At 44.8% G+C, this 24639-nt stretch overlaps 3 protein-coding genes across 9 annotated transcripts in view; 2 read left to right on the top strand and 1 right to left on the bottom strand.

Moving 5' to 3' along the window:
* schip1 (schwannomin interacting protein 1) overlaps window positions 1-17648 on the top strand; it is a 35456-nt gene extending 17808 nt beyond the window's left edge. For 3 of the 4 annotated variants that reach the window (XM_057351529.1, XM_057351527.1, XM_057351530.1), the window contains exons 3-8: window positions 3251-3369; window positions 12645-12762; window positions 14603-14800; window positions 15902-16025; window positions 16115-16208; window positions 17103-17648. In XM_057351529.1, the coding sequence (XP_057207512.1) occupies window positions 3251-3369; window positions 12645-12762; window positions 14603-14800; window positions 15902-16025; window positions 16115-16208; window positions 17103-17154 (705 nt within the window). In that variant the 3' untranslated portion in view covers window positions 17155-17648. The remainder of the gene's footprint in view (window positions 1-3250; window positions 3370-12644; window positions 12763-14602; window positions 14801-15901; window positions 16026-16114; window positions 16209-17102) is intronic. The other variant, XM_057351528.1, reaches the window with a different exon arrangement.
* Window positions 17649-18157: 509 nt separating this feature from the next.
* Window positions 18158-21456, top strand: il12a (interleukin 12a). Its single transcript, XM_057351556.1, has 7 exons — window positions 18158-18369; window positions 19176-19306; window positions 19452-19565; window positions 20173-20214; window positions 20823-20954; window positions 21086-21136; window positions 21225-21456. The coding sequence occupies exons 1-7, from the start codon at window positions 18360-18362 to the stop codon at window positions 21360-21362; spliced, it is 618 nt and encodes a 205-aa protein (XP_057207539.1). The 5' UTR covers window positions 18158-18359; the 3' UTR covers window positions 21363-21456.
* Window positions 21457-21621: 165 nt separating this feature from the next.
* si:dkeyp-97b10.3 (NACHT, LRR and PYD domains-containing protein 1b allele 3) overlaps window positions 21622-24639 on the bottom strand; it is a 44018-nt gene continuing 41000 nt past the window's right edge. For 2 of the 4 annotated variants that reach the window (XM_057351537.1, XM_057351536.1), the window contains exons 4-9: window positions 23566-23709; window positions 23357-23492; window positions 23220-23270; window positions 22887-22967; window positions 22525-22818; window positions 21626-22083 (exon numbers count right to left, since the gene is read on the bottom strand). In XM_057351537.1, coding sequence (XP_057207520.1) covers window positions 22055-22083; window positions 22525-22818; window positions 22887-22967; window positions 23220-23270; window positions 23357-23492; window positions 23566-23709 — 735 coding nt within the window. In that variant the 3' untranslated portion in view covers window positions 21626-22054. Of the gene's footprint in view, window positions 22084-22524; window positions 22819-22886; window positions 22968-23219; window positions 23271-23356; window positions 23493-23565; window positions 23710-24639 lie in introns of all 4 variants that reach the window. The other 2 variants (XM_057351534.1, XM_057351535.1) reach the window with 2 other exon arrangements.

Raw genomic sequence — 24639 nt, forward strand, 5'->3', positions numbered from 1 at the left:
CCCATGTGTTGGTGTGTATTCAGGTTTAGGTCCCCACCGGGATATAAAAACATGTCCACACACACACACACACACACACTGGTGTAAAACAAAATAATAATCAGCCACTTTGCAGTTGTGATGGACTCGCACACATATTGCAGGTTGTTCTGTGTACATGATGATAAATATTGTGTAGTTTCTCACTTTAAGGATTTGTGTGTGTGTGTGTGTGTGTGTGTTCATGTTTGTATATCCCGGTGGGGACCTAAACCTGAATGCACACCAACACATGGGGACTCGTGTCACTGTGGGGACCAAAATTGAGGTCCTCATGGGCACAAAAGCTTATAAATTGTACAGAACAATATTTTTTAAAATCTAAAAATGCAAAAAGTGTTCTATGATCTTTAGGTTTAGGGATAGGGATAGGGGATAGAATATACAGTTTGTACAGTATAAAAACATTACGCCTATGGACTGTCCCCACGGGGATAGTAAACCAGACATGTGTGTGTGTGTGTGTGTGCGTGCGTGCGTGCGTGCGTGCGTGTCTGTGCCTTTACAGAAGAAGCTATGTAATAAGGCTATTTGGTGTTGTGACTTAAAAACATGAAGAAAATGTGTGTAAACACAAGAAAAAGAACAGAAACACTGAATCTGACACAGCAGAGAGAAGAACACGAGTGAAGCAGACGCACAGATGGAGTGTGTTCATAAAGATTCACATGAACATCTACATGCAGAAGACACGAATATCTCGGTTGGGTACGGTATGACCTTCACGGTTCAATGCGCCAATGTGAATTGTGTTGAAATGGTTTCCGTGCGTTGTATTGCTCTCTGACCTGGCTCTGTCCGTGTTTGTCTGTATGAGAGAAATAAACGCCTCCCCACGAGTAAATATCTCAAAACAATGGTGAAAAGTGGCGATGCTGGTGACAGATGTCCCAGCAGTCAGGCGGTCGGCCATCGGACAGGTTCTGAGCTTCATCCGGCTCACTTTTTCTGCTGTATGTTTCTGGTTTCCAAGACATGTAGTGTAATCGTTGCAGTCCCGCTCAGGTCAGGTTGTATTTTGTCGGGGTGTGATTGGACTGAGTTCCTTCAGCATGTGGAACAGACGGGATGCATCACAAATACGTCTGTGTGAATGAATCTGGTAAGCAAGCGCTGCTTTGTTTCTTTTGCGTCCCTGAGCTGATACTAGCTCTTCCTTACAAACTACTGACGCATTGATTCATTCACAAGAGCCGAAGTATGTGTGGAACCTACAGATGTTTGAAGATCTTGATGAATTTACTCCTCACAGCAAACATTTGAGATATGGGACTTTTCCCACAACACAAACATGATCTTCCCCTTCACAATGTGTTCTTTTAGAAGAACACACACAGATATCACAACACAAATCAGATGTGTGTGTGTGTGCGTGCGTGCATGTGTTTTTAAATAACAGCACAGGAAGTGCCCCCCCCCACACACACACACACAGCTGTATTTCCTGTAGTGGTGTGTGTGTGTTTAGTGAGGACAGACGGTGTGTGTTGGATTGTTTGTCAGTATTTTAAATAATCCTAAACTGTGTCGTGCAGATTCTTTCACTGTTGTGTTTGGTTTGCTCACAGAGAGACTGCTGGGATTGGGAAACACACATATATTTTTGTTGTGTTGTGTATATATTTTCTGTCTTCTGGGAAGTTTTATAACAGGGCTTTGTGTTTGTGTGCGCGTGCGTGTGTGTCATGAAGGCTCAGATTGTGTAAAGTATTTCAAGGGTGGCTTCACAACACAAACAGGCATGTCTCTGTACAGTGTGTTACTGTTACCCATAATCCTCTGGGGTCAGAAATAAATCACGGTCACCTTCTGTGCTGTGATACATCAACACACAACAAATACAGCTGTGCGTGCGTGTGGTTGCATGTTTAGGCCTAGTGTGTGGTGGTGGATGTCGTGTTTTGTCAGTGAAGGGTCATTGTCAGGTTGTGTTGACAGACAGGTGTGATTCACAAAGCAAACGCTCTACATGGACTTCTGCTGTGTGTATTAATAGCAAATCTCTGTTGGTCAACACAGTACACACACACACAGTACACACACCCTGCTGAACAAACACACACGCACACACTCCTGTTTGTGTATATTCTTTTGTTTGAACATTCTCACAGCTGTCACACGTGTCTGTTAAAGTTGCAGTATCTGTCATCCCTTACAAGAGTTAGCCTTGTTTTGTTCTGGTAAAACCATAATCCTTCATGTGTTATGTTGAAGACAGAATGTAGGAAGACAAACACCATTGAACACTTACAAACCTGCTGAAGCACAGGTGTGACACAGATGGTGATGTTTGTCATTGTGTGTGTGTGACACATGTCAGCTCCTCAAGTTAATGGTATTATGTGCCCTTCTGCTGCCATCTGCTGTTCACTGACTCAAATCCCGCTTCTGTCCTTTTAGGATTGATTTCAAATAAAAGAGAAAGTATTCCGCCCCCTTCATTTTCGTCACATGTTGCTGCTTGAAGTTAAACTACTTTCAATTACATTTGTCACATGAATCTACACGGCACACACAATAATGACAAAACAAAAACAAGAAACTGCTATGACGTGATGTTTGCTCTGATGTGCATTTTCAGTTTATTGAGAGGTGTGAGCCACTCCTAATCCTAATCGTTCATTTGAGCAAACCGAGCAAAACTGGAATGCTTCCGAGCTCAATTTCTAATGTCCCAGAAAGCCGTATGAATACTTATGCAATGTTATTATTTCAGTAGTTTTATTTGGAATAAAGTTCTGTTTTTTGATTCGTCACTATGGGTTATGGAGTGTAGCTTGACGTTAAACATATATTGAAAGTAGTTTAACACAGAGCAGCAACACAACACAATCTGAATGAAATAAAGGGGTTTGAATGCTTTCTCAAGTTACATCAACATATAGCATACGTGACTAAAAATAGAGAATGAATCATATTATCTATACAAATATAAATGAGTACATACATAGAAATATAGTTCAGACAGTTTTCATATGAAATTACACTCTTACAATAGATCAAAAAGCGAGAGAGAGAGAGATTTGATGGGTTATTCTTGTGTGATGAATCATGTCATTTATGTTATGAATGATGTGTTTCTTTAGTTTGTAAGTAAATGTCATAATGTTCTAGATGTTTTTATGTTCCTCAAGTGATGTGTGTACATTTATTTCAAACATGATATATGATATAACATAATAACAGATAGAGTTTGATGTGTGTGTCACAGGCGCAGAAGAATGAGCGTGAATCCATCCGACAGAAGCTGGCACTGGGCACTTTCTTTGATGACGGTCCGGCCGTCTACACCAGCTGCAGTAAAAGCGGCAAACCCAGTCTGTCATCACGGTCAGTACCTGCGCGCGCATGTGTGTGTGTGTGTCCCAGATTCACCACCAAATCAAAGCTTAGATGGACATAAAAGAATGAAGCCACACCTTATCATCATTATTTCTCATTCCAGCACATGTCAAGATGACAGGGCTGGGCAAAAATACATCACAATGTATTTAAAAATAAAAGACCAAATACCTTACTTTTAAGTGTATCAAAAGAAACTACAAAATACAGCGGCCACACCATGTATCAAAATAAACTACTGTATTTTTGTATTTTAAAAATACTACAAAATACTTTTACAAGGGAGCGTGACATTTCTTCACAAACCCTCCATCAATTGGCCTATTTGATCTATCCCTGATACACTGATTCTGTGGATTTGATAGCAACAGCTTGTCTCTGCCCACGTCATGCAATAAATCTGACAGTTAACAGATCAAATATTCACATATGCCTGGCTGTCATCTCCAAGATGAAGGTTAGTTTTAAGGTTACCAACAGTTTCATGTTTTACAGTTTGCAAATGACTTGTAATTAGGGTGACCACCACCCAACAAACCAAATGTGGGACAGGTAATCCGTTTGTGTGGGACAATGTGGGACACCACTGAAAGGGAGCGCGAAACTGTGATATAATAACAGAATTAAAACATTTTTATATAATTTTTTAGCTCATAAAAATAATTTGTTATTTAGTCCATTCCAACTACAACATTATTAAGGCATAGATCAAATGTTATATAACATAAAACTATTTAAATGGCGATTTCAATTTAAGGTTCACTGTCTCTTTAAATTTTAAGCACAGAACAGACGTGGAGTTATCATTTTGTAAACTTTGAAGATCTTCCCAAAAAGAGAAAACTAAAGGAATAAAGAACAAACAAATAATGAAAAAGAGTTTCTCTTTTAAAATGTATAATTGTTAAAGGTGGGGTGGTTGATTTGGAAAGGTGCTAATTTTAGCCTGCTAGCACTGAAATTATAATCCCACCCTCTATGCGTTTCGCCGTCCAAACCAACGCCTCCTCCAAACACATGAATGTATTTCGTAAATCCACGTAACGAATTACAAACTAAGTCCATGAATTTCTTCTGGAAGCATGTACTCACCTGTCCAAAAGAAAGAGAGCAACCATGGTATCGTCTTTCAGACCTTTTGCCTGCTGTAGCTGTCTCCATCGTGTAAAAGCTGAATCGATGTTAATTCCAGTTTTTCCTCTTTCATGATCCAGACGTTTTTTCGTCACTGCTTTTTCAAAAACTGACTTTTGTTTTGTAGATTTACTTGTTGTCGGTTCCGCAGGAAAGTTTGATTGTTGCTGATTGTCTGCCATTCTCCCTACACTGACACGGCGCTGATGACGTGTGATGTCTGCGTGAACAGGGTGCGCAGTGGTATGCAAAATACGTGGGCTGAAAATGTACACATGACCAGTCACAGCGTTCGGCCAGAACGTTTTGATTGGGCGAACGTTTTTTGGTTCTACTCCTTTCACAGATGATATATAATTATAAAAATATTATTTGACCAATATACTTCTTGATTGCTATCAGGATGTAAAGAGATTTTCAACCAACATGACAAAGAATGTTTCTGGACAGGATCACCCAACATGCCTTTAAATAATGCATTTAATGATTTGCAAAGAATTTTTATTTTAATACGCTAACCACAACCTATAGGCTAAACACAGTTTCAAAGCCACACAGTTTATGATGTTTTAGTGAGTTTTTATCCGGCAAGTTGACATGAGAGGATCTCCACCCCATCTACTGACAGACGCGCAGCTCTTGATGACTGAAATCACTGCCTTCTTCTCATACATTTGATAAAAGTAATTTAAAAAATAGTTGCATTTGTATGATCTCGTTGGACACTGGAGTGCACCGGGTTGCTGCTTTTGACACAGCGCTATTAAATAGTTAAATAAACAAAGGCGCAAACAATGTGCGTTTCGGGTTAAAGAATGTGTTTCTTAATGTGACAACTAAAAACCAACAGACTGATAATAATGCAGGACATTTTCTCAATATGTGACGTGTGGGACAAGGGGTGAAAATGCTGTGCAGTACAAAGCAAAGTAGGACGGGTGGTCACCCTACTTGTAATTGTATCCCAATTTAGTTACTTGTTGTTTGGTAACAAAGGGCCTTCTGTGCATTAGCAACACTGACTCAATGACAAACAAGTCATTCATAAGAAGACAACTGATGGCACCTGTATTCATAGCAACTAGTTTTTCATGAATTAACCATTTGATTGTTAATCATAAATAATAATAAACATATGATAATATATTATGTCGACAGTAAATGCTGCTGCTCCATGAAAGTTTACACCATCATACAAATATAGTGGCATTAGATTGTAATGTTGTACAACACTGAAATGCGTTATTATTTTTTTCCATGCACAACCAACGAACATAACATAGGCTGAAAGTAGCTAGCTAACGTCTTGGTTACGGATGTAACCTCAGTTCCCTGATGGAGGGAACGACACGTTGTGTCGACCCGACAGATGGGGTTCGCTCTTGAGAACCTATCAACTTCTGACTAGTTTAGAAAAGGCCAATGAAATCGGCGAATGAAATTTGCATGCCGGACTCCGCCCCCGGATATCCGGTTATAAAAGGGAGACGGCATGCTGCATTCATTCACCTTTTGGTCTGAGGAGCCTGAGCATCCCTCGACCGCTGCGGCGGGCGGCCAGCGTTGTGGCAAGAAGGACACAACGTCTCGTTCCCTCCATCAGGGAACTGAGGTTACATCCGTAACCAAGACGTTCCTTTCTGTCGATCTCTCGACGTTGTGTTGAGTCGACAGATGGGGTTCCTATGGAAAACACCACAGTGCTGTGCCGCATCACTCTCTCTAGCGGAGCGATGCTGACTGGCCTGGGCGAGTCAGACGTGAACGCTACCGGGAAATTGTAACCGTCCAGTGGAGAGGTAGGGGGTCCCAGAGCTTTTGAAGAAAAGGTGGGAAGCCCCTGCCACCGGCCGGCACGGGCGGAGACTTTGATTCTCTAACAGCGAGAAGCTGCCCGGCACCGTAAGTGCCACTGGGTAAGCATTATTCCCCCCTGGGGGGAAAATGCTACAGAGAGCACTACCTACCATAGGGAGGAATTAGCGGAGACACCACATGGTCTCACCATCAGGGGAGAACTCATGGGAAAACGTGCGGACTGAAGGAGTTAACCGCAAGGTGGAGGTCCACCTAGGGAGGTCATGGGTTGCTGAGGTGGGAACCATTCATGAGGATACATCAGACGGAACCGCCCATGGGGGGGGATTACCACGTCTGGAGCACTAGGTCCGGTTAGTGCTATGTGGTAGATAACTCAACTGTTCCCCGGCCTAAGGAAGGTGCTTAGTGATGGATGGAATGCCTGTTCTTTACCCAGTGGGGAAAGAAGGGAGGCGGAAATAGCCGCTGATCCCCTAGAGGAAGGGGGAAGGGCTTTCGCAGGCATACGCCCTACCGGCTGCCGGCCCTACATGTTGCCCTGCAGGACGCGGGCTGACACCGGTTCCACGTGTAGGTTGTAGAACCTCACGAAGGTGTTGGGCGTAGCCCAACCCGCAGCTCTGCAGATGTCTGCCAGAGAGGCGCCCTGAGCCAGTGCCCATGAGGAGGCTACAACCCGAGTGGAGTGTGCCCTCACTCCTAACGGGCAGGGGCGATCTTGAGATCGGTATGCCGTAGCGGAGGGTGCTTGTAGGTCCTCTACCCTCTTGGAGGTGAGCTCCATCAGGAGAGCCGTCTTTATCGTGAGGTGAGAAAGAGCGGCATCTCCGAGGGGCTCGAAGGGGGGGGGCCTCTTGAGGTCGCAAGAGGGTACGGAGCGCGGATGAGGCGGGTCGCCTTCTCGCACCCCTTAGGAATCTAATGACCAGGTCATGCTGTCCCAGAGGCTTCCCAGCAACTGGGTCGTGATGAGCGGCAGTAGCGGCTACATACACTTCCAGTGTGGAGGGAGAGAGGTTACTCTCTCCAGTCTCTCTTGAGTAAAGGACAGCACGTTCCTGATCGAGCAGCTCCGCGGGTCCTCTCTTCGAGAAGAGCACCAGGACGAGAAGAGATGCCATTTATGGGTGTATAGCCGCCTGAGTGATGTCCCAACCACCGCAGGGGGTGGGCCACTCAGGATCTCCTCGTCCCGTCCAGACATGGAAGTTCCAGGGGTCTGCCTGGGATGCCGTAACGTGCCCTTCCCTTGGGAAAGCAGGTCCTTCGCCAGGGGGATCGGCCATGGGGGAGTTGTTGTCAAGAGCATTAGCTCCGAGAACCAAGTCTGGTTGGGCCAATAGGGCGCAACTAGTACCACTTGATGTTCCTCTTCCCTGGCTTTGCACAAGACCTGTGCAATGAGGTTCACTGGGGGGAAGGCATACTTCCGCTTGCCCCGCGGCCAGCTGTGCGCTAGGGTATCCATGCCAGGGGGCCCTCGGTCAGGAAGTACCCAAGCGAGCAATGGGAGGAGTCCGGGGAGGCAACAGGTCCACCTGCGCCTGGACAAACTGCTCCCATATGAGCCGGACTGCGCGGGGATGGAGTCGCCACTCTCCGTGAGGTGTCGACTGACGAGAGAGCGCGTTGGCTGTCTGGTTCAGGTCGCCTGGGATATGTGTGGGTCGCAGGGAGCTGATCACCTGCTGACTCTACATGAGGAGGCGTCTGGCAAGTCGTGTTAACTGCCGTGAGCGAATGCCACCCTGTCTATTGATATATGCCATTGCAGTTGTGCTGTCCGACCGGACCAGCACGTGCTTGCCCTGCACAAGCACAAGGCTGCGCCTCTTCAGTGCAAGTAGCACAGCCAACAACTCTAGGCAGTTGATATGCCAGCGCAGGCGGGGGCCCGTCCACCGCCCCGACACTGCGTGCCCGTTGCACACGGCACCCCAACCCCAGGGGGTTGGGTGCGTCGGCAGAGAGACGTGATGACCATACGCCTGCTGCCGGTGTGCCACTCTCTCCAGGGAACCCGACTCTGTAGCCAGTGTTGGAGTAGTCACATGTGCATCAACCCGACGGGGACCACCCCCACCGAGGATGCCATGTACCCAAGAGCCTCTAAAATTGTTTCAGGGGGAACGCTGACTGCCTGAAGTGTTTCAGGCAGTTCAATACTGACTGAGCGCGCTCTGAGTCAGCCACGCTGTTATGGAGTCAGAGTCGAGTTCCATACCGAGAAAGAGGATGCTCTGCACAGGGGAGATCTTGCTCTTTTCTCGGTTGACCTGTGGTCCCAACCGATCTAGGTGCCGGAGCACTAGGTCCCTGTGTGTACACAACAGATCTCGCGAGTGTGCCCAGATGAGCCAGTCATCGAGATAGTGTAGTACCCGCACACCTCTCTCCCCAAGGGGAGTGAGGGCGGCTTCCACAATCTTCGTGAAGACTCGTGGGGACATGGACAGACCGAAAGGGAGGACTCTGTACTGATATGCCCGCCCTCGAAAGCGAGACATGAAAGTAAGCGTCCTTCAGGTCGATTGCCATGAACCAATCTTGACATCTGGTAGATGCCAGGATGTGCTTCTGCGTGAGCATCCTGAACGGCAGCTTGAGTAGGTGCCTGTTCAGGGTACGCAGATCTAGCAACCCCCCCTTTTTTGGGGACGATGAAGTACGGGCTGCAAATCCCTTTGAACATCTCGGCTAGAGGGACAAGCACGATCGCTTGCCAGAGGGGTGACCCTGGCCCGAAGCACGGGAGCATCCTAGCCTCTGACTGAGGTTGAGAGGATGCCCCGAACTTGAGCAGGCGTCTGGCGAGTTAGATCGAGTAGCCGAGACGGTTTGTATCCCATAGCCACCATGACGTTTGGAGGCTCTAGTCAGGCTCCCAGGGACCGAGATCGGGGCTAGGGGTACGATCTGCTTCATCAACCTCCCAGGGGGTGGTTCGATGGCTGGCAGTGTGGATTCCTTGCTGTGGGGAAGCCCCTGGGGAGGAGATCGGCTCTGCTGACTTACCTGCCTGGCGATAATGCAGCACAACGCACTGTCGACTGAGAGTGCTGAGGGCTGCTGATTATCCTTGACATTGGGTCTCGCCGTGACGCAACGTCGAGTTGCCGAACACCGTCGTGTAGAGGGTGAGAGCGGCTGTGATAAACACCCAGAGAGAGAGGAAACTCTTAAGAGAGTGGGCTGTTGGGACGGGGCAGAAACCATCCCGGATCGACCACCCAGCAATGGAATGGCTGGGGTCGGGCCCGATGGTATTCTCGATCTCCCTGGGGTCTTCCCATGAGGGCCGCTTCTGCTTTCACCGCTGCTGCTGACGGGGTGATGGTCTCCTCTTCGATGTCTCTTCTGGGGGGGCCAGCCTGAGTGGGGGGTGCCAGAGCCGGAAGGCGTCGAAGAGGACCATGGCTGCTGGGAAGCAGACGGTGCACGGGACTCGACGGCCGAGGGCGGCCGAGTCGCGGCGGGGGAGGATATGCTTGATATCCTTTGTCTGCTTCTTTACTGTCGAGAACTGCGGCTCGACAGTGTCACCAAACAGCCCCCCCCTTGCGAGATGGGTGCATCGAGAAAGCGGACCTTCTCGGCATTACTCATCTGTGCAAGGTTCGGCCAGAGGTGTCTCTCAAGGACCACAAGTGTGGACATCGCCCGACCCAGGGCCCGCGCGGTCACCTTGGTTGCCCGTAGAGCAAGGTCGATGGCGGCGCGGAGTTCCTGCATAAGCGCTGGGTCGGTCTTACCCTCGTGGAGCTCTCTCAACGCCTTGGCCTGGCAGGAGCCATAGCGTGAGAGAGGAGGCAGCTTGATCCACCGCAATGTAAGCTCTCGACACCAGAGATGCCGAGACCCCACATGCTTTGGACTGGAGTCTAGGTCGAGCCCCCCAGGTGGCCGCCGCCTGCGGGCACGAGTGCACCGCGGCGGCACACTCCACCTGGGGGACATCGGCGTATCCTCTAGCTGCCTCACCCTCGAGGGAAGAGAGGGTGACAGAACTTGTTTGACGTGAACGTGTCGAAAATGGGGCGTTCCAGGTCTCACTAAGTTCCTCATGCACTTCCGGTAAACACGGCACTGGGGACGGGTGCTGTTTGGAGCCGTGCTCAAACCCGAGGCACCATGTATCCAGCCGCGAGCGCTGGGAGTGGCAGTGCGGGCAATGCAACCCAACGCTCACGGCGGCCCGGGAAAGCATGGCTGACATTTTGATGTCCGCTTCTTCCTGGGCTCGACCCCCCGAGGGAGGGAGCTCCGAGGAATCGCCGGAGTCGGATGGCAGTACTTCACCCCCCGATGCTGCAAGGGACATCTCATCAGTATCACGCACTGTTTCCGAATACGTGGTTGAGGAACAAGACAGCTGACCGTCTCCTGAGGAACAGTCAGACGAGCGAGACGAGGTGCGAACAGTCCGTGAGCCAGTGGCTGGCGGATTAATGCTCACAGTAATCCTCATATCACCCTCGCTGCTTGCCGTAGCGGACATCGAACGGGGAGCAGACGAGGTGGTGGCTGAGTCCCGTGGGAACACAGCCACCCGTGACGCAACGTCTGAATCGTCAACCGCCCGCAGTGCAGTTAGGACGTATCCACAAGGGCTGCCCCAGCGTACTGGAAACAGACATCGTGTCCGTCCCCCTCCTCGATGAGTGTGTTGCACCCATGAGAACAGCGGGACATGCCACGCTGGAGAAATTGCTCTTTTAGAGAAAAAAACTCAAACACTTCTGGAACTGCCGAGACGCCCAGGGGAAGTCGCTGCAGGAAGGGACAGTCCGCTGCACCACGTCATAAGATTCCAGCAGTAATTCGGCGTAGAGTTTGAAGTCTCGAAGTCGATCAGTGTGATATCCGGGGGCGGAGTCCGGCATGCAAATTTGATTCGCCAATTTCATTGGCCTTTTCTAAACTAGTCAGAAGGTGATAGGCTCTCAAGAGCGAACCCCATCTGTCGGCTCGACACAACGTCGAGAGACTGATAGAAAGGGAACATGGGGCTGCTGCTCCTTATAATAGTATTTAGCCTAGGCTACTAACACAAAGACCAAAACTTAACATAAACTCTTCAAAATTAAAGCAATTTATGCAATAGATAGATGGAAATCTTGCAGCCTGCACGTTTCTTACCTTGACCACCTTCTTCCAATTATCTGTTCCGCTCTCATCAACAAGTCCGGGCAAACCACCGAGTAGGCACCAATCAGAGGCCGCATTTTTATGATGTCATCATGTAGACTTCTTACAAAGTATTTTGGAGTATTTTGAAACTACAAAAATACAAACACTGAAGTATTTTGATACAAAATATGAAGCCTTTTTTTCATCAATCCAATCAAATACAAATGACAAAGTATAAATACATGTATCATAAATACTGCCCAGCCCTGAGAATAATCACATTAGCTAAAGAAATGTGGAAAACAATCCCTTTTAAAGCTCGTTTGTTTGGTATGAATAATGGGAGATGGAAAGACTTGCTGAATCAGTTCTGATGTAGTCAACATTGAATCCACGTGACTGAGCGGCTTGATTTATTTATTTACCATTACCGCCATCGCCCGCTGGAGGAACTTGATGGAAACGTGTCTGTTTCACTTTTGCTTTTCTTGTGAACTTTTCTCGGCATCACGTTTGGATAGAAACCCGGCTATTGATTCATGTCATAGTGACATCATGCAGACACACGAGATGAGATGAACTTTCCCCGGTCACAGATACTGAAACCACAGCACGTTTACAAACTCTCTCTCTCTATGAACATGAAGGGTTTCCCCCCGGCCGACACACCAGCTCTTCCCAAAAGAGAAGCGGACATTGAGCTGAACCTTCTTCTTCTTCACATGACTGTGACGCAATGTCTTACTGTAAGCTTCACTCTCTCTCCTGAGCAACAAGACCTGCAGAGCCCACATTACACTTCACTTCTACTTTAACACACGCCACGAGTGGTCGATTCCTACAGTACGTGTGTGATGTGCAGGCTAAAGGCAGAAGATCTCGTTCTGAGCATCAATGTTTCATTCCTTACACTGACTGTGATTTCAGTCTTTACTCACTCAGAGGATGTAGAATGACTTTAGCTGGGTTTTCACAGACATTCAGTCAGATGTTGAGCAAAGACTTGTCTTTGAAATCCCAGTCATTCCCAATATACTGAACACACCACAGAAGCATCACGATCAGAAACGATCAAGATGGTTTTTGTTGTATATTTACAGTTGAAGGAGTGCTATAGAAACGAATAGTTCGATGATGATGATGATGATGAAGATTGTTTTGTTGTTGTGTTGTCACAGGCTTCAGAGTGGCATGAATCTGCAGATCTGTTTTGTTAATGACAGTGGCAGTGATAAAGACAGCGATGCTGACGATAGCAGGACAGAGACCAGCCTGGACACACCGCTGTCACCAATGGTAACCACACACACACACACACACACACGGTCTTCTGTTGAACCATTAGCAAACAATAGTAAACTCAGCAATGTTGTGTATTTATTCAGTAATTCTGTCAAAAAGAAATGTGTTTAATATTACACCGGCAGCCTCACATTCTTTCTTCAGTGAGTGTAACTGAACGTGATCATGTCTGATCACACACACGCTGCTCAAAAGCATTGTGTTTGAATGTGTGAAGTCGCTTGGCTTTGACTTACAGTGTTGAGAATTCATGTTTTCCTATTAACACATTACAAAAAGTGTGATTTACCCCACGACAGCACTTACAATAAACACACACACACGTCATCATTGTGTTGTGCTGAAGGGGAAAACACACACACACACGTCTGGTTTATTATCTCCGTGGGGACAGTCTATAGGTGTAATGTTTTTTATACTGTACAAACTGTATATTCTATCCCCTAAACCTAAAGATCATAGAACACTTTTTGCATTTTTTTAAATCTACACACAATGGCCACACACACACACACACACACACACAATGATGCCGTAATCACAGTAAAACATTTTTAAAACCGTGTCAGACATGTCATGTACACACGCACACACACACACACACACACACATCAAACAGAGTTACTGTAATAAAACACATCAACTGTACAGATATACAGCCACAGAAACAATCAAGAGACCATTTCAGAGAGAGCGTTTTTCTGATTTTAACATTGACTATTTATATGTAAATGATAATTTTTGTTTCATTCTGTGAACTACAATCGATATTTTTCACAAATTTCAAATCAAAATCTTGGTTCTATTTGCTGTTATTTGCAGAAAATGAGAACTGAAGAAACATGGGGAAATAACAGTAAAGACCTCAAATAGGGCTAAGAAAACCAGATTCACTTTTAAGCAACACAACAGTCATATTTCGACATGTATTTAGGAAAGATTCAACCTGGATATTTCTCACAGTTTTCATGTGTCTTGTCGTGCTGTCAGTCTGTTGGATGACTTGATGTCACTCCTGAGGTTTGATTTGGTTGAAGTTCAACACACACTGGACTGAAATCACCACGATACATCCAGACATGATGATTTAAAATGGAAATGATGTATAAATCTGATTTTACTTGCTAATATTTTCAAAAATAATCTTTGATCCATGATTGTACTATGATCAGACGTGTTTGAGTAGTTTTATTGAATGAGGTCACAGGTTTATTTGAGTTTGTATGGGCTGTGAAGCGTGATGCTCGTGAATGTTTGAAAGAGTCCCGTCGAGAATGTCCCTGAATCTGGGATGTGGTGTGGGAGTGCTGCTTCTTTCCCAGCAGTCACTGCAGCGGCTATGTGAGTCACAGACCGTGCGGCCCAAATCGCGTACTTCCATACTATATAGTAGCCGAGATTCGGGATGAACACTTCTCTATCCCATGATGCAACGGGAGATGAGCAACGGTCAAATTTCAGCGGTTAATCACATAAAAATAGCAGAAAACTTCAAAACGGGTGTCCGTTTTTTAAATGTAAGTAAATGGTGCTTGTTTGTACCGACACCTATGTACAGGTTGTTAATACGTCAGAGGTCAAAGAGCATACCATGACACATGACCACAAAACATGGCGCACACAGAACATCCAAAATGCATTCATACTACTCCCTCTCATACTATATAGAACGTAGTGTTTTAACAGTGGAGAATGAAGTACTTTATCTAAATCAGTACCTACTGTCACCGCTTGACATCTCAGACGCAGTGAGAGAGTCAGGGCTCAGAGAAATGACTGACCATCATCTGTACTGCTGTCATGAAACATCTCTCCATCATGTGTGTGTTGTCAGAGCAAACAGAGCTCATCATACTCGGACAGAGACGCCACAGAAGATGATTGTGAGTCTCTGGAGGACATGGACTTTCTGAGTCGACAGAAGAAGCTTCAGGCGGAGGCCAGACTGGCTCTAGCGATGGCCAAACCCATGGCCAAGATGCAGGTGGAGGTGGAGAAACAGAACCGGAAGAAATCTCCGGTGGCAGACCTGGTACGTCTCAGTCTTCCTCACGTCACACCACACGCGGTTCGTTTCCCATATGTTAGGACTTCTGTAAAGAGAGGGTCGGACTGGTATTTATGACACGCGTGGTGACGGTGAAAACTCTCTCTCTCTCTCTCTCACTCAAGATTCAAAGCAAACAAATGTTCACATTGCCAAAGCACAGGAAACTGAAATATACGCATTCAGCACAAATACAGATTCAGTTACTTGTACAGTATATACACTCTCTCTCACTCTCGCTCTCTCTGCACAACTGAAACTGTGAGTCTACAGCAGAACCGGAAGCTGTCAGTCAACAAGTAAACACGCACACGCGCGCGCTCACAGCCACATGTTTTCCAGCGTGTAAGTAAACAGGGGTGGGGGGAATTCACTGTCGTCTGCTCAGCGTGAGAAATCCTGGCAGGCAGCGTGACTCACGGCGCTACAGTAAATGTGGTCACTGCTCATCGAGAGTGAGAAACTGGCATTGGTCTGATGTCACACATTCATGAAGGCCAAGACGTCTCATGGTTCACTTCCCCCAACGTTTGCCTCCACAGAGCAAAACTGACAGAAATTCAAACCCGAGCTGCCGTCGTCTGTCCTCACACTTGAAGGTGCTCCATGTGTCAGTGTCTGATGTCTAACAGAGACAGAGAGCTCATCCGGTAGATTTCACGGCGCTTCGCCCGTCATGCATTTGAGTAAGAGAAGGAGCCGTCTGATGTGTGTCAGTACTGATGGGGAACTTCAGACCCCTTTACCCCGAGAGGAGTCTTCACTGTCACAGTCAGATTATTGAACAATACTACGCTACACACGCCTAAATGGAAAACGATTGATTTTGCTCTTCTGTACAATCTGTCATGTCTGTCATATTTACATCATGTCTTCCCACCTCATGTGTGTGTAATGCACTTTGTGTAGCTACTCTCATATCTGCACCTTACCCATAATGCATTGAGCTGGACTCTTGATGTCATATACACGCACACATTAGTATTGAGATAATATCGCCCTGTGCTCATACTCTCCATTAACAACAGATAGTTGTGTGTCACGGATCAGCCCTGTGGATATTGTGTGTGTGTGTGTTTCCAACAGCTTCCTCACATGCCCCATATCAGTGAATGTCTGATGAAGAGGAGTTTAAGACCCACTGACCTCAGAGACATGACCCTCGGCCAACTGCAGGTCATCGTCAACGACATTCACTCACAAATCGAAGGTACTCTCTCTCTGTCTCACAGTGTGTCCGGTAGCTGGTTAATCGACTGATTGATTGATTGATTGATTGATTGATTGATTGATTGACAGGTCTGAATGAAGAGCTGGTGCAGCTGTTGTTAATGCGAGATGAGCTTCAGATGGAACAGGACGCGATGCTGGTGGACATCGAGGACTTGACCAGGTGACCAGCCCATCCAACACAGTCTCAAGGGAATTTGTGACATTGTCACGGACTGTAATATACTGTCATTTATCCAAAGCGACTCGCATTGCATTGTATTATACATTTGTGTTTCTGACTATGTGCAATCCCCTGGGATCCAACCCATGACCTCGGCATTGCTAGCGCCACGCTCTAACCACTGAGCCACAGGAAAGCTTTTGTGTTTGTGGACACGAATTTCCCCCTTTTGTCATGTCAGTCACCACGACTTTCAGTCTGATGTATTTTAATACGCGCTATCTTTCATATGTACTGTATAAATATAAATCGACACAGTCTGATGGGAATTCATCCCTATTGTACAAGGTGGCTCATTCCTGTGAATTTCCTCCCATCTCATTGCTATGTTTTGTACTGATTTGACTTTGCCCCTGTGACAGGGTTAGGTTCAGGGGCGGGGTTAGGGGAGACATTACCACTGGCGTTGTCTGTAAAATTAGCCTTTGGGGTTGTGATTTTAGGGTTTGGGGTGAGCTGTGGTGTTGCTTATGCGCGGGTTCAGACTAGACTTTGAGCATCGTTCGGACGGTGCTACGAAAATGGGCGGGAGTGATTTCTCCATCTTTTACATTTCTGTAGCGAGAGGTCACGCTGTGACGTTTTGATCTTCTATTGGTCTCACGCACTCACGTGACCCGAATTCGCAGGTTCACCAAACTTGAACTTTGCTATGCAGCGAAATATCATCAGACGGGCTTGCGTTTCCGGTCTGTTGCATTCGCATGCGTATGAATGGAAGTCAATGGAAGGAAAAGCCAAGTGTGACCGCCACCTCCTTAAATATGTACGACTTCTTGTCATAATAGGTTATTATAAATATATCAATGACAAAAAATGTGTGTGTGTTTTCAGGCATGCTCAGAGTCAACAGAAACACATGGTGGAGAAGATGCCCTCCAAATGAAAAGTCACTCGCCATCACCGTCCACAGCATCAGTGTAGAGCAGACCCGTTTCCTTTGCTTCTGTGCTTCAGGACAGCCGATGATCGGTCACGACGTCAGGCGTCATCACTGGAGAGCCGATCTGAGATCACTGGAGTCTCCGCTTTCTCATACGTTCGCTTGAATCTTTTACTTTGGCCACTAAATTGTGTAAATGGTGGAAAACCCTAGCGAGAAAATAATGATCATAATACTAATAAAAAGAAAGAAGTATTCTCTGTGGAAACCGACAGTATTTAAACGAAACATCAGGTGCTCAAGAGGAATGTTGCCTGCCTTGTAGTCGACTCGTAGCTTTTGGTGACATGGGTTCACTTCACTTCATCTGCTGAATCCAACAAGCGTGTGTTAATATCATGGTCGTCATTCTTATTGTGTTCAGATGCTTTATTTGAGGGACAACTGATTATGTACAGATATGTATAAAAAAGACAAATAAAACTTTGTTTCATAGACTATGGCTCGTTTCACTTTTGTCGTGGGGGAATCATTAAAAAAAGTGCCTTTGTGTTTTTGGAATAGCCAACATAAGTTTCCCATGCCTTCAATACTTCTGTGTACTTTCATCTGCCGCTTTATAAATCCATTCAATGTAAAGCAAACTGTTAAGAAGAAGAGTCCAGTCACTTCAAAAGTGAGTTCTTTCCAGCGATCGGTCGTCGTTTTGGAAATGAATCATCTTATTTGGAATTTTGTGAACTCCTACAGATCCAGATGATTTATGTCTCATATTCTATTTGAGACAGCTTGTGTGTTACATTTGTACATTATTGCAACAAATGTGAAATTCTAACCATGAAAGTTTAACTATAAAATATATATATATATATATGAAGATTTTTATATATATATAACAGTTTTGTGTCAAGGAAATCAGAAGGTCAGAAACTGTAATGATAGTAATAATGATAATAGATGTTGTTTGGTTACTGTGATGAGAGCATCAATGGATCTGTGTGTTAATTCCAGTTTCAGCGCGACATCAGCAAACCAAAAATCTGTTTTTCTACATGTGTGTGTGTGTGTGTGCGGGTTTGGATGAGGGATTCCCCACATGAGTGTGTGTGTGTGTGTGTGTGTGTGTGTGTACAGTATAAAAGCTCTCTGTCATATATCACACTGTCACACACAAACTCAAGAGACGACTGTCTTCGTCCACATTCATCATGAAATACTGTGAGTATCTCCACACACATGATGAGCTGTTCAGGGTTCACCTTTACCTTTTCTTCCAGGACATTGATCCAGAAACGACTGCAAATGATCTGTGAAGTGTCACGTTGATCAGCTTTATTATTGTAGTACAAAGTGTTCGGGGACTATTGGAATGTTACACACATTTTTACTGTGTGTGAATTATTTTTATTATGCTTATTACAATTATAATTAAGGTTTGAACACGATAAAGGGTGTTACTAATGCAAATGAATTGTATGTACAGTATTTAATATCTTATTCTTATGCATTTATACAGTCAAATCAAAAAGGATTCAGACACCTCAGCATTTCTAAAATATAATTAAAATATATATATATATATATATATATATAGAACAAATTCATCTTGATAATGTCAGATAACTGTGATATTAAGGTATGTCATGGTAATTGGTACTTCAAGTGATTCAACCCAATCCACGCAATGCTTCATTTTGTTCAGTCTGTGGTGTAAAGAAATAAAACACTTGAGCAAAACATGGTCAGGTTTTGGAATACATTTCATCAGTTTTCAGAATTTTGGGGTGTAGTATGTCACAGTCCTGCACCTATCAGCACTGATATCTGCTCTCTGAATCATGTTTGGTTTGTCTGTATGTTGTTAATATTCGTTTTAATTTGTTTATTACTTTACATTATGAAAGCAGTATGACAGAAATACTGGAGGACTACTAACTGTAAATAATGCAATGTATACTCTTAGAAATAACACTGTGTGTTGTGTTGTGTTGTGTTGTGTTGTGTTGTGTTGTGTGTACACACAGTGGTCGTGTTCATCGCAGTCGTCGTGGCTCTTGCGACAGGAAGTCCAGTGCCATCAGATTCACAGCAGTGCGCCGCATGCTCACCACACGCTCGCTCGTTGCTCAGCAACCTCTCGCAGCTCATGGACAAGGTTCATTTCACATCACTGACAACATTAATCAGCTGTATTTCTACATTCACGTGTCACGTGTCTTGATGATGCGAGACTGGTATATGATGGTTCTAGAAGTTGTGCAGATGAATGGATGTTGACGTGGTTTTGTGTCTGCCCGCAGGAGGGACGAGCGAAACATCCTCATTTGTTCGCCGGGTTTAACTGCACTGAACAGACAACAGAAATGATTCCCTTCACACAGACAGCAGTGGTCTGTCAGCCCATCGCACCTGCTGTGAGTCTCTTCATCTGTCTCATTTTCGCTTGTCCGAGTGCTGCAGGGTTTGGGAAATATAAGCCATTCATTCCTGCCGCTTGTGAAGAATTTGCACGTTTAGAGGCACGCTCTTTGATATATCAATGACATTAATAACATTTCTTTTACATGGTGAAGATCTGAAACTGTTCAGCTGCGCAAAATTGATCGATTTCATATGTGAAAGAGAGTCGTGCATTCGTTCTTTAAAATCCCACGTATGCACTTTGAGAAATGATTTTACAATCAAATATAGGCCGGTTTCTACACAACGTTTTATAAATGATGCCCCAGGTGAGGTGTGATCTGGAGGGGTTGCTGTGATGTTATTTAAGGCTAATTTACAGCGGCCAGCAAAAAGTAATCACATCCTACATCACATCCCTGTTGAAATAACCAGAATGTGCTGGTGAAGTGTGTTTTGACTGGTCGTGTGCTCGTCCGAAGCTGGACCATCTTAAACCAGCTGCATGCGTCAAAACATACTTCACCAGCATATTATTATTACTAGATTATATCTAGTCTTTAGTCTTCTACAGTTGTTCGACTTATTTCAAACATAATAAATAATCGACTTTTTTTGCAGAACACGTCATGTGTCAACCAGAGAAACTCCACATTCAGTGCAGTAAGCCAAGAGTTTATTCTTAGAAGATTCTTATGTAATGCTTTAGATTACAGCCCGCATGTTTAAACACAATTTACAGCGTGAGGAATTGTAACAATCACGTACCTCTATAATGCATGTCTGTAGGTAAAGGGGAACAACATGCAAAGCTTGGGGAACAAAGGGGTAAGAGTAAGGCATTTTTGAATGATACTGTAATTGTTGTCTAGTTCATGCATTCCACGTCATTTTGAAATGGTAGCCCTTAGTTTTAAAATACAGTTGAAATAGTTGTTTTTCCTGATACTTGAATCCCCTTCACCTGCAGATATGTACTGTAGAGGTGCATTATTGTTACTATTAGTTAGGCTGTCAATTCTGTTGCGGGCTGTAATCGAAAGCGTTACCAATCTTGTACGTTTTGCTGGTGATTTAGGATCGATCCACTGATCACGTTGTGGCTAGGAGGGATACAGGAACGGCCCAAATCTCTCTGGAGGAGCGCTGTTTTGATCCTAAACCTAAACCTATGCTTTTGTGAGATTTTGGCCGTAGCTGTAGCCAATCTAACCGTGACCTGTTTTCTTCCGTCTAATGACGTCATGTTTGTACCGTTTCGTTGGTCGCAGACCGAGTGTGTGAGGAACATCAGAGATGATCTGTGGTATTATAATCACATCCTGAAATCATACATTGATGGAGTCCAGAATGCTGTCCAGGACTTGAATCTTGTTTTAATGGCTACAAAAACCCTCATGAGTGTAAGCAACAAAATTCCTCTTTTCTTCCTCAATAATGCCCACCATTTCACAGACTTTTATGCAAGCACAAGTCAGTTCTCCGTTCTCCGTGGTGAGCGAATACTGACACATAATTCTGCTTGATTTTAAAGTGCTTGCAGGAAAGTTGTCCACGTTTATCTGCTGAAAGAACGCTGCCTGAAGTGAGTGTCATCTCATGAAATCATTATCTCATCAAAGCCTCTCAATCTTCAGTCTAATTCATTCTGATATTATTTACATTCTGTAAAGTGGGATGTCTGGAATGGATCGCCCTTCGATGACCGCCTGTCCCTGTGCAAAGCGCTGAAGGGCTTCCACATCCGGGCCATCACCATGAACCGAGCCCTGGGTTACATCACCTCCGGAGACCACAGGAAATTGAATTAAATAAGATGATTAAAGTCACACTAACACATCCAAAGCAACGTGATAGAAACGCACCAAACATATAAGCTACACATGTGGATATTTATATGATGGTACCTCTTAAGTCTATTTATTTGCTCCAAGTATTTATTGACACGCTTGTGGTACATTATTTATTGATTATTTATTAAAATATTTGTCTTACCAAGAAAATCTATTTTTCTTTGTGCGAGTTTTTTTGCCGTTATAAGTTTGAGCAACGAAACATTGTTCAAAGTCTTAATTGAAAAAATGATTGATTTATTTACACTCATGATCGTTCAAAAACATTCACCTGAGAATGCAACATCAGTAGTGTTGTGAATGAGCTTATTTCACACATGATGTCAAACAGACAGAAATATTCAATGCCAACAGGTACGGCTCATCTTAAGAGACGGTACGGCTTATAGAGCTCATTCTTGATGTTCTGCTGAAATCTATCACGGCTCATGATTCACAAAGAAAACATTAAAACACAGTTCCAGAGATGTACAGAAGCACCAGCGAAGTCAAACATTTACAGTAGATGACAAACAAAGAGAAACAGTAGAGACACACAAACACATTCGGTCGTCCTTTCTCACTGAAACTGAGGTTAAAACGACAAATTCTTCAAGGCATTCTGGGTATTTCAGTTGTTGGAAGGTAAAGTGAAGACTTCATTCGTAAGCTCATTTAGCTGAACTACTTTGTAGCATCTCTGCAAAAAGACAAAACAAAGAAACATGTTAGTGTTTAGTTGCACGTACTCCCTCAGACTACTGTCACAAGAGATGATTCTTTTTCACCAAACATTAGCATCTCTTTACAAGACAAATGGACATTACATAAAACTTTTAAAAGGATTTTAATTTCCTCTTATGTTGACATAAGTTTATTATGTTTGTGTAAAACCGTGTAAAAGAAAAGAGTTTGGTTTCAAAATGAGATGACTTCATTTTTTATTGTGTTAGTCAGCAGTATTTTTTGAGTTATTATGGCTTAAATCAAAACAAACCAACTGCAGTTTGATTGACAGTAAATGGAATGCACAGTAAAAAAACATGATTTTTGAAAAAAAGTAATTTTGGAAGCAAACTCTTCATATCCGGTCCTGCTCTATATGATGAATGTGACATCGGTTCAATGTGACATCACTCACCAGCCAGAACGCCGATGACCTCATTGGGCACGTCATCGTTGTCTTTCAAACATTTATGGAGTTCTTGAATTCCCGCTTCTCCTTTGGGCTGCCGTCGCCTCCAGCGGTCCAGCATGTTGAATTTCAGCATGACGACGTCCTCGTCTTTGGCTGACTCGATCTCCTCCAGATCCTGTTTGCTGAGGCCCAGGTAACAGATGGCCACGATCTTCCACTCCTTCCCCATGCGTTTGGCCACCTGCATGAGCTGCTGGTCTGTCAGGTCTGGAACTCGGCACGCTGGTTTCTTACAGTCTGAGGATAAAGCGGACGTTCAGTTGGCGGGACACAGAACAGAACGGGGATCTGCGTGATGACGTTACCCGATTCATCCACGGAGCCACTTCTCTTCCTGCGCTTGTGATAGAGCTCCTCCTCTGAACTGCTGGCCCGCCTCTTTCTGCCTGTACACACATCAGTCATCATTCTCCAGAAAACCTTTCAGCACACACAAACACAAGCGCAGTGGTTCCCAACACTGGTCCCTGGGCCCCCCCCTTCCAGAATGTCCAACACCTGATTCTACTCGTCAGACCCGCTCTGAATGTTGGTTGGTGTGTTAATCTCTCTAATGAACACACTAACCGTCTGATGAGTTGAATCTATAAAGGGAGACGTCTAAAGCGTTGGGAACCACTGCGCTAGCGTATACGCACCTCGCGATGGTTTCCGTGGCTTTACACAATCCAGACTGTGATCGCAATCTCCTGTAAAACATGCACCCCTCATTTACAGTCATTTCATCGCGGAAACAAACAAATACTGTGTGATACGAGTGCAGATAATGTCGTACCCTCTCTGATGATAGCGCTCCAGACGGTGTGATCTGAGTCCGTTTCTGTCAGCGACAGCTTGAACGGAGGACTTTCCTCAAAGAAAACCTCAAAATATCCCTTCAGCTCCACAATGTCTGCACTGAACAGCATCTCCTGCACAAACACACACGTCATTTACTGAAGCACACACATATGCATACACACACACACACACTCTGTGTCTGACCTCTGGTGTGATGTGACCCACAGGTTCACTGGTCAGTCGATATCTTTTGTTCTCCTCTAGGATGCATGTTGGTGGTTTGTGTACTAGCACATATCTCTTGTTGTTCTTGCAGTTGTTGGCCCGTCGAACGGCTCTCTGGATGTCCTGTGATGATGAAGGATTATTTAAAGGTGCCAAAGAAATTGTTCTCTGATATCTACATAGAAGGTATGTGACTTAATTAAGTGCCAAAATGATCCAGAAATGCTTTTACATGTAGAATATTTTTAGAATATTTCCTTATTTGGAAGGGTCATGAATATTAATGTTGAGCTCTGCTCTGATTGGCCGTTACGCTGCGCAGCTCATGCCACTAGCTCACACAGCAAACAGATTGCTACTGTCAGACGTGAAATGGAAGAAGTGGATAAGATCACTGCTTACTGCTTGCGGCAAGGGCTCTAATGGTAATATAGCCTTTACAGTCCAGCTGACTTTGAGTCCTTTATAACCTCATACACACTACACTGTATGAAAGTCAACCGGACTGGAAACACCAGTAAACAATGACAGAGCGTCTGATGTTGGCTTCTGCGTTTCTAGCACTCTTTGTGAGTGAAAGTGAAAGTGAGTGACGGTGTGAGAGCGTGAAGACCACAGGAATACTCCATACATGACATTCTGTGAGTCAAAGCATCTGTAGAGTCGGACACAGAAATGTTCAAACACATCAGATCTCACCACAAAAACACTGATGTCTCACGTCTGATATTACAGCACCAATGTACTTCATGCGTTTATACAGCGAGGACAAACCGACACGCTTACTGATGACACATACATGTACATATGACACAGTTTCATTTTGTAAGCTAGGAGGAATTCCCCCATACATGGGTCACATAGGGGGGATTTAAAGTTTTTGACAGAACTTCATCCAAAATGTCCATTTCATTTAAGAGAAATATAAAAATGAACAAACATTTATATACCATTTCAATTATTGTTAAATAATCGATCAGTGCTCACCCTCGCACACCTGGAGGAAATGGGTGTGTTGGGAACAAAGACCAAAAATAGCCAGTAATTAGGAAC

The sequence above is a fragment of the Triplophysa rosa genome, linkage group LG14 (genome assembly GCF_024868665.1).
Source record: "Triplophysa rosa linkage group LG14, Trosa_1v2, whole genome shotgun sequence".
Classification (NCBI taxonomy): domain Eukaryota; kingdom Metazoa; phylum Chordata; class Actinopteri; order Cypriniformes; family Nemacheilidae; genus Triplophysa; species Triplophysa rosa.